Genomic DNA, 10,750 nt, shown 5'->3' with positions numbered 1-10,750 from the left:
ATCCTCCTGTATAGGCCTCCCAAAGTGCTGGGATTACAGGTATTGCGAGACTTTTTAAAGATGCAGAATTTATCAGTTGCCACTGATGAAACATCAAGTTTCCTAATACTGGAAAAGGAAAAGCAATATACCAAATTTTTGGAAATGGTCAGAAATCCACAGTATTAAAAAATATATATTAAACACAAAAGTTTTCATGAAGCCATTCTATCTAAGAAAAAGCAAAAATAACTTCAAGCTGTATTTTCAATGTATAAAAGTTACTAGTATAATGCACCAAATTAAGGCGAACTATCACCATGGGCCAAATTTAGCCCACTAGCTATTTTTATAAATAAAGTTTTATTGGAACACATCCATGTTCATTCATTTATGTATTATCTATGGCTGCTCTCACACTACAATGGCAGAGTTAAGTAGATGCCACAAAGATTATATGGCTCACAAAGTCTAAAATATTTACTGTTTGGTCCTTTATAGAAAAAGTCTGACAATTCCTAATCTAAGTTATTGGGGGGGAAAAACATACTTCTTAATGCTGTCTTTTAAAAATACTTACACTGAATAAAACAAATTGCACTTAAAGTACATAATTTATATCAGTATCCTGTTTTTTCTCATTTCTTTGGTAGCACTTCTAATGAACTGTTTTTATTCAAACCCATTCCTGTCACCAGTTCCCTCACCACAGGTTCCTAGTTCTCTTCTTTGGTATCTTCTGATATAATTGACAATAATAATAAGTCTCTTCTGATGTGGTCTGACTCAAAGATGTAAATGGTTCCAGAAAAAAAAAAAAAAGACATAAAATGGAATAAAAGTTTGTGAGTAACCAGGTAGATAAAGTGTGCACTTGGGGAGGTGGTTAATAATTGAGAGTATTGTAGAGAATGAATGACAATAAAAACAATCATGTAAGTATTTTAGGAAGAAGAAAAAAAAAACTTTTAAAAAGGAGGAAAGAAAAGTAAAAACGAAAATCAAACTATTTTTAAACTATAGAAAATCTGCACATTTAAAAGCATAAAAGCATCATTCATTTAGGAAAGCCTTCTATTTACCTATCCAAACAGGCAAAGAGTCCAGATTTCCCTCCTACTGCACAAAGTACTTTGGGAGCACAGCGAGGTCGTGTCATCAAGACTGTCTGATGAGAGAGTCTATGTTCAGGCATAAAGTGGTACTTTAGGGCTTCATTCAAAAGATGTTTACAAGTACGATCATCACGAATAAGATGATTTGCTTCATATAGTCTAGTGAGAAACTTAACGCTTAACAATGGTAATCGTACACTGTTTAGTAACTGTGCTAAGTATTTCTGGCGTTCTTGTACATCATACTTGATCCAAGACTCTAATGCATAAAAAACAGTCTCTTCGGTAGCTACATTCAAACAGTCGTTGGAAACAATTTCATCCAAGTCAGCATGTGTAAGCTCAAAAAACTCTTCAGTCTGGCAAACAGCTTCAAAATTCTGGCATATGTATTTAGTGGCTGCCAAATAAAGGTCATGGCAACCATACGTTTCTGCAAAACGAGAAATTCCAATACAATTACCAGGATCAAGTTGGCTTTCAAGAAATGCACAACATTCTTTCAGGACAAGTTTTATCTGAAGTAGGTTTGCTGCTGGCAGGAGAGATTCAACTGTGTCCTGAGATATAAAAACAGTCCCTGTATAGGCATATTCCACAATGGCCTGGAGAGCAGTTTCGTCAATGCACTGAAACTCAACCTCACTGTTCTCTTTTTCAGAAAGGTTTCCAGTGAACATAGCTTTGAAATACGGGCTGACGCTAGCAAGTACCACTTTGTGAGCATGAATTTTAACATCACCTACTCGAAGAATGATATCACAGAGTTCGTGATGTTGGCGAAGAAGATTCAAGCCCTGCAGAAGTTGTTCAGAATGCAAGTGGGTTAAGTTAGCAAGCATGTAGGTCGGGGATGTGTGGTCCATCTACAGAAAAATAAAAAAGCATAGACAGTTATTTCAAAGTAATCTTGTCAATAATACTGCTTTTCAAATAGTACAGAATAATCAGATTTGTAATTTATTTTCCTGTTCATTGGTTTTTAAATACTTCATAGTAAATACTAGAACTAGAGGCTTTCAGAGTTAGAAGGGATTTAACAATCATATAATTCAATGTATTTATTGTAGATATTAGGAAATGGAAGCCCAAAAAGTTACATGAGATGCCCCAAACCATAAAAATCTCTGACAATGGACTTTTGGATCAAAACTCTACCAACTTTTTCATTTTGTTTCCCTTGCATTAAATTCAAGTCTGAGCTACCACTGAAATAAAATGAAAATATGAGGGGAAAAACTTGCTTAAAGTAAAATTATATGTAGAACAAACAACACTATTTGCCAACCAACAGATGCTTTAATTGGACAGAAATTTCATATTAACACACTTTACCCAAAATTCCAATAATTGCTTTGATAGAGGGTACTGAATTTAATGAAGGTACCATTACTACCAATTAATTTAATTAATTACGAACAGAATCCAAAGTTTCATAACGAGGGCAATAAGGCTCACTTACTCATCTATATATATCATGCCCACTCAACTTTTTTTTTTTAGATGAAATCTCACTCTGTCGCCCAGGCTGGAGTCCAGGGGCACGATCTTGGCTTACTGCAACCTCTGCCTCCCAGGTTTAAGCAATTCTCCTGCCTCAGCCTCCCAAGTGGCTGGGATTACATGCACCTGCTAACACGCCTGGATAAATTTTATATTTTTAGTAGAGATGAGTTTCACCATGTTGGCTAGGCTGGTCTCAAACTCCCAACCTCAAATGATCCACCTGCCTCAGCTTCTCAAAGTGCTGAGATTACAGGTATGAGCCATCGCACCTGGCCTCAACTCTTGATCATTAATTCAGATCATGCCCACTCAATCTACTTGCCACTTTGTGCTTCTGGTAGATGAAAAAGAATAAAAATAGCAGGGAAGAAAAAGGATGAGAAAGAAAAGAAAGTGGAGAGACAACAAAGACTATGGTAGGCAGAATAATGACTCCCCAAATGACATTCACATCCCTATCCCTGGAACTTGTGAAAATTACTTTATATGGCAAAAAGGGACTCTGTAAAGGATTAAAAATTTTGAGATGGGGAGATGATACTGGATTATCTAAGTAGGTCCAAAATGCAATCAACATGTACCTTTTAAGAAGGCAGAAGGAGACGTGACACAGACAGAAGAGGAGGTCATGTGACTAAAGAGGCAGCGACTGGAGTGCTGCAGTCACCAACCAAGGAATGCTGACAGTCACCAGAAGCTAGAAGAGGCGAGAACAGATTCTCCCGTAGATCTTCTGGGAGGAGCATGGTCCTGCCACCTTAATTTTAGCCCACTGACACTAATTTCAGACTTCTGGCTTCCAAAACTGTGACAGAATACATTTCTTTTGTTTTAAGCAACTGAGTTTGTGTAATTTGTTACAGCAACCTTAAGAATTAATACATGAATATTTCAGAATGGACTGTAGCAGTTGCTTAGATGAGACAAAAGGAATACAGGACATGTATATAATATAAGCTATTTCCTTCCTGTCTCATTCACATTTCAGTCACAAGTTATGGCAATAACAAAAAAGTACATTTGGTTTCCATCTTAAAACCATCAATTCCATCAATGGAAACATTTTGAACACTATTGAGAGAGTAAAGAATTTCATTCTTGTACATTTTTAAGTGGAAAAAATCCAACTCTTGAAATTTTTATCTTCAAGTACGTGGTTGTTTCATACTTACTTCACACTGAATTTTAAGTCAGTTAATAAATTATGTTAATATGGCCACTTTACAGCTGATAACAGCCTCTACTGCTGATCTCTGCAAATAATCTCACACCTATCTACCAGAAAAATTCTCAAATGTTATTGCAATCATGGTATAAACAAGTCCCAAGAAGCTTCTGGGTCTTCCAGTAGATACTCTTTTTCCAGAACATAGTACATACTAGTAAGAAGATGGCAATCAGAAGGCATAAGTTTAGATCTGTACACCTTCTGTTAGTTACTCCAGTGTTCACGTTTTTAACCTATGTAACTTCTTTTAGCCTCAGTTTTATGAAAAAGTTAAAATCTAGACTTAAAAGTGAGGAATGAATAATAGGAAAGGCAAGTCGATAGAAAAAACAGGTAATGGGGTTAAGAAAGCAGTCCTTGTTAACTTTACCTTCTCAATCTTTGTTTTCCTTATTTGCAGAATGAGATCAAAATAATACCTGTACTTTATTATTCAGGTATTAATGTAGCTGAGGTTTTTGAGGATCAAATCAGACAATGTACATAAAAACATGATAAACTATAAGAATAAGTGATATTGTACTACAGTAGTACTATGGTAGTAGTGAGGCAATAGAGATAAAGCAATATCAGTGAAGAACACAGACTTTGGAAATATAAGGTAATGAGTTTTAGTCCCATCTGGATCTTGAATTGTATTATTAGTGGGAATAATAGGTGCCAGCCTTTCTTAATCTAAGTACTAACTGTTTGATTCATAAAATAAGAATACCCCACTTATCTCAGAAGCTTAACTGAAAGTGATTCTCTAAATTATAAAGTTCTACACAATATACAGCTTGAGGTGTTAAGAATATAGTATTTACGCTTCACTGTACTAAACTGCCGCTTCCCAATATCCCCACTTTCACTAATTCCCATTCTTTCCCACAATGACCTTTTACTCTTATGATGCTCATGTAATGACTATAGCTCTATATAAAACTTGCTAGCTCCCAAATATTTTCTTACCACACGTTAGATTTTGTCTATAACCTTCTCCTCTCATCTTCCTTTCCTCCAATTCAAATTCTCAAAACTGAAGATCAAAAATTAACTTTACCTGGATGTCTATAAGCATTTATTTACTATATTCCTTTTATTTACTAATTTACTATATTCCATTTATTTACTAATTCCTGCAATTAATTCAATTATATGAGTTGCTCTGTAAAATATACTCCCTTCAACTCTCATTTTCTGATTTAACAAGGAGAATGGTAGACTAAAAAGTGAAGGATGAACAACAGAAAAGGAAAATGTATGGGAAAAATAAGAGAAGGGATTGAAAAAGGAGACCTAGTCACTTTGTAAATTCATCTCTCTCTCTCAGACTAAACAATTATGTTTTAAGATATTTAAAAGAGCCTGAAAATGAGATTCTTGAATCATTACCAATGCCACAGGACTGAAGACTATTTTCAAAAATAAGATAGTAAATTCTATAATATGGTAAGATTTCTGTTAATTTCAGATAACATTCTAAAATAAATTATTAAAGATTTGACTTGTGAATACCAATAAGAAGATGTAGAGATCTTTAGGATTAGGACGTATGAGCTAAAAATAATAAGACATGTTACAGACTAGGTTTGTTTCTTTTTAAAAATGTATTTAGAAGACTTGTAGATCAGAAAAGTAAACTTGATATTTAACTAGATATTAGTAAATAATTTTATAATGCCCTTCATGATTTTTCAAAGAACAAAACTAAAAAATATCTAAGCTAGTTCAGTTAGCTAAATTAGCAACTGGTGGAACAAATACCCCCCATTAAGTATACTACTTAATGGAATGAGGCCTAGAGGGATGTTCCTAGTGGTATTCTATAAGGCCAAGATGAAGATACATAAGTCCTGAACTTTGAAGATGACCTGAAGCTGCAAAGGACAGCAAAAGCATTGACTAACACAATAAGGATCCCGAAAGACCTGATATCTAACAAGAAGAAATTTAAAAGGGATCAACGTAAAAATTCTATAGCGGATTCCAAACCAACTACCCAAAGTATAGAATAAGAGAGAAAACACGCATCTGTAGGATGTGTTTAACAGGTTTAGGGATTTTAATTGCAGTACTATTTTAACACCATAAACTTATGTGGGTTTAAGCTGCATTAACAGAACTATAATAGACAGAAACACAGAGGAGAAATTTTTGCTTCGCTCTGCAAATGTCAGTCCACATCTGTAGTACAGATTTTGGGTATCATCCTTTGAAAGGGATCTAAACAAACTGTAACACCTGATGAAGAGAAGAAATTCAAATCAGGTCTTACAGGTAATGGAACTGAGGTACTGAGTCTGGGAAAAAAGGAGGTCTGAGTCATCACACGAAAAACCAAGGAATGAAAGTTAACAACAACAGGAATAACAATTATAATATAGGGTTGTTCTGGGATTAAATGAGTTTATACATAAAAAGGGCTCAGAATAGTGCCTATCACTTAGTAGGCTCCTAATAAATATGAGTTATTACTAGTAAATTTTTTGATTTGTCCCTTGAGAGGTATTCAACTTTCTATGTTGCACTACCTCTCACTATTAGATAAGAAATCCACTCTGCCTTCTCTGATACCCTGGGCAACCACAAGTATCACAGAATTGTTGATTCTCAAATTAACGTTATGAATTATTGACTAGATTCATTTTTTATATAAGTAAGAATCACATAGTGATAGATCCTATATTGCTAACCTAATTTTTGTATACTCAATTCAAAACTGGTAAATTACCATCAACATATGACATGCATGCATGACACAATATAGGTCTGTAAATACACATATACATATATGTACACACACAACACATGAATATACACACATGCATATATTTGTATGATACGCAGTATGGTTTTAAGAGACTGGGCTTTCGTATCAGGTTTCCCAGGTTACAGTACAATGGTATGTATTGTTTAACAGCTATGTGACCTTGGGAAACTCAGTCAAAAGTCTCAGTTTTCCCATTTGTAAAAAAGCAGACAAAACTGTATAAAAAGTAGTTGTAAATATGCCTTTCTATGCGCTGGTACATAAGCACTCAATAATTGGTAGATGTGATTTATTTTTATTGTTCATCAACCTTAAAAAAGCTTGGTTATTGCCAACTATATCCATGAAACGCCTTTCCTTCCATGCATACCAAAAAAGGAAGGAAGTTTGCTTACTGTCCAGGGAACAAATACCTATCAAAGCCAGGCCAAAGCCTCATTAATTCTATCAGTAAAGAGACATATAAGCCATTTTAAAATTTAGATGGCTTATTAGATTTAGATAGTTTATTACTTAGAGAGTGAATAGAAGATTAGCCAAAGAGTAAACTGCCTGGATCCTTGTCTTGCGCATCAAAAATGGTAACACAAAAAAGGGGCTGGCCCAATGTAAACTATGGCTAAGCAGTTTTCTATTCTGTAGCTCTATTTTAAGGGTGTGGGGTGGGGTCAAAAGTCTAATACCTAATCACAACCAGGGAAGTGAAGAGAAACTGTCTCATGACACACTTCTAGGGGAAATAGAGAGGTGAGTGGGAAATTCGGAGATGACCTCATAGCAGCTCCTTAGAGGCCTCTCACCCTCTCATATTCCAGGAGAATCACAAGGTGTGTCAAGCCACAGATAAGCTGCAGTCCTGAGGTCCAAGTCTTTGCCTATATGGATACATGCAAGGTGACCAGAGTACCACGACAAAGTTGTTCCCCTACACTTATGCCCCTATTTCTTTATCTCTACTTTTCTCACTAGATCTATGTTGTTAAAACCTTTTAAATAATTTCTGACCATTCCAACTAGTGAGTAAAACATTCTATTCATTTGAATCAGCAATGTTTCATTTTACTTCATAATAATATAAATTATCAAAGTGTTTAAAATGGGCCAAAGGCACTGATAAAGGTAACTTCATAAAAAAAAGCCTATGCATATGTTTATAACTGTATTAGATGCAAATGACATACTTTCATTCCTTGTAAGAAGTACTGAGAATAATGTTTAATTTTAGAAATTATAGTTTTAATGCTTAATCAAAACAATGTCAACTAGTAACTTCAACAAGACAAGGTAAAAATAGGGAACAACTTAAAATGAATTACACTAGCAGTTTGCCATAACATAATTCTTTTGCTTTGTTTTGTTTTTGTTTTTAAGACAAGGTCTCATTCCTGTTGCCTAGGCTGGGGTGCGGGGGCAAGATCTTAGCTTACTCACTGCAGCCTTGACCTCCTGGGCTCAGGTGATTGTCCCACTTCAGCCTCCCAAGTAGTTGGGACTACAGGCACACACCACCATGCCTGGCTAGTTTTTGCATTTTTTTGTAGAGAAGGAGTTTCACCATGTTGCCTGGGCTAGTCTTGAACTCCTGGACTCAAACGATCACCCATCCTGGCCTCCTAAAGTGCTGGGATTACAGGTGTGAGCCAATGAGCCTGGCCAAATTAATTCTCAAAATTTTTAATTTGGCCCCTTTCCTCTCTCAAAAAATATGACTTTAGAAAAATGCGCAGAACTCTCACATTTTCAAATACAGAGTTTTTAAAACAGTGATTTTCAAAATATGTTCCTCGTACCAAGAGCATTAGCAACATTTGGGAACCTGCTAGAAATGTAAATTCTTGAGCCCCATCACAGTTGTAAGCAATCAGAAACTACATGGGTCATTGGGGTTGCAGGAAATGGACAAACTGTGTTTTAAGTCCTCCAGGTTATTCTTAGGCAAAAGTTCCAGAACCAGTTAAAATATTTATAGCTCAAGTTTAACAGCTTAAAAATTACTGAAAATTATTTCTAAGAAATATTTAAAATAATTTTTTTTAGAGACAGGGTCTTACTATGTTGCCCAGGCTGGAGTGCAATGGATATTCAGAGGCATGATCATGGCGCAATACAACCTCAAACTCCTAGGCTCAAGTGATCCACCTGCCTCAGCCTCATCAGTAGCTGGGACTACACCACTGTGTTTGACTCAAAAACTATAATGCCTTCAAAATTATAAATGACAACCGTAACTATATTTGGTTCTCAGCTATCTACCCATAAATGGCTAAAAAACTAATTCAAAGAAGCAACACTTTCCAATCTTCAAAGCCCCACATTTGTCAAACAGTTTTACACTGGCAGTTTCATTTACCTCAGTAACCACTTTGCGTAAAAGGAAGTGTATGTACCATAAAAAACGGGAAAGAACAGTGAGTAAAAGCATTAATTTTAGAGTTGGAGACACTTGGATTTAAGTCTACATTTGCTACTTAATAGCTGGGCTATTTGATACTTGGGCAAACTACTTATTCTTAGCTTAAACATTCTTATTTGTAAAATTTGTTGTGGATTAACAGGATTAAATGAGAAGTATGTAAGGAAAAATAGATCAATGGAGAGCAGAAAATATAAAAGTAGATCATTTAGATATGCAGGTTTAGTATATGATAAAAGTGGCATCTAAGCAAGGGAAAATAGAAACGTTTAAATGTGTTGAGATAACAGAATGGCCATATAGAAACAGGTAAAACTAGATTTCTGCTACATACCTACACCAACAGGATAAATTCCAAATGAATCAGAGGTATATATATGAAAAATGTAATTATATAAATATTAGAATGAAATGGGGGTGAAAACATGTTGAAATTTAGTCCCCAATGCAGCAGTATTGAGAGGAAGGGCTTTTAAGAAGTGACTGGCAGAGTCCTTATGAATGGATTGATCTACTTACGGATTAACAAATTAATGTGTTAGCAAATTAAAGGGGATTTATCACAGGAGTGGGACCAGGGGCTTTATAAGAAGAAGAGAGAGAGCTAAGCTAGCACACTCACAGACCTCTCACCGTGTGAGGCCCTGTGCTGCCTTGGGACTCTGCAGAGCTCCTACCAGCAGGAAGGCTCCCACCAGATGCAGCCCCAAGAAAGCTGGCACCAGGTGTGGCCCCCTTGACCTTGGACTTCTCAGCCTCCATAACTGTAAGAAATAAATTCCTTATATTTATAAATTACCCAGTTTCAGATATTCTGTTACAAGTAACAGAAAACAAACTAAGACAACCTGAGATTAGGGAACAGTTTCCTAACTTTGAAACAAAATCCAGAAGACATCGGTGAAAAAATAGGTAAAACTGACTACATTTTAAAAACTTGGAATAAAGAAATCATAAGTAAAAATATAAATGAGACTGGGAAAAATATTTGTGGCATATATAAAATTTTTATCAGTAATTATAAAATATTTCTAAAATTCTCTAGCCCTATAGGAAAAATTGGTTAAAGAAATGAACAGATGTTTGTTAAAAATATAAATGGTTTTAACCATACAAAAATTGCTCAACTTCACTTAAAATCAAATAAATTAATACACACAGTTAACAATTTTCTCTTGACAGCATACTCTCTGTTGGTGAGGATGTGAGAAATAGGAAATCTCACTGATTGCTGTGTGAATAGAAAATGATACAAAACCTCTGGAGGTAAATCTGTCAAAATGTAGCAAAATTACACTTGGGTTTATCCTTTGACCCAACAACCCTACTTCTAAGAATCTATCCAAAAATTACAAAGGCAAAAATGTATAAAGACACATTCATAAGGTTAATAATAATTGCAGGTCCATTTACAAAAACAAAAGAATATACTCATGTTTCTTATTCCTCATATTTGAGACCAAAAGGCAACTGACCAAGAATTTTAAAACAACTCTCATGTCCAGCAACGAAAGAATGGTTGTGAAAACTATAGAGCATCCACACAATGGAGTACTATACAGCAATGAAAAGGAACAGGGAATCTCTGTATGGAATACTCCGCAGTGATCTCCCTGATCTAAGCAAAGTGTGTTTAGTGTGTCACCATTTATCTATGAAAGGGAAGATTACTTGCTGGGCGCGGTGGCTCAAGCCTGTAATCCCAGCACTTTGGGAGGCCGAGACAGGCAGATCACGAGGTCAGGAGATCGAGACCA

At 35.4% G+C, this 10,750-nt stretch overlaps 1 protein-coding gene across 3 annotated transcripts in view; it reads right to left on the bottom strand.

Annotated features, from left to right (window-relative positions):
• The window catches only part of KLHL28 (kelch-like family member 28), a 45,294-nt gene that overhangs the window by 26,253 nt on the left and 8,291 nt on the right, over positions 1-10,750 (bottom strand). For 2 of the 3 annotated variants that reach the window (XM_011947074.1, XM_011947073.1), the window contains exon 2: positions 1,062-1,960. In XM_011947074.1, the coding sequence (XP_011802464.1) occupies positions 1,062-1,960 (899 nt within the window). Of the gene's footprint in view, positions 1-1,061; positions 1,961-9,670; positions 9,758-10,750 lie in introns of all 3 variants that reach the window. The other variant, XM_011947075.1, reaches the window with a different exon arrangement.

This window comes from Colobus angolensis, unplaced genomic scaffold, assembly GCF_000951035.1.
Source record: "Colobus angolensis palliatus isolate OR3802 unplaced genomic scaffold, Cang.pa_1.0 Scaffold258, whole genome shotgun sequence".
Lineage (NCBI taxonomy): Eukaryota > Metazoa > Chordata > Mammalia > Primates > Cercopithecidae > Colobus > Colobus angolensis.
Note: the sequence above shows the minus strand (reverse complement) of the source record. Positions and strands in the feature narration are given on the sequence as shown.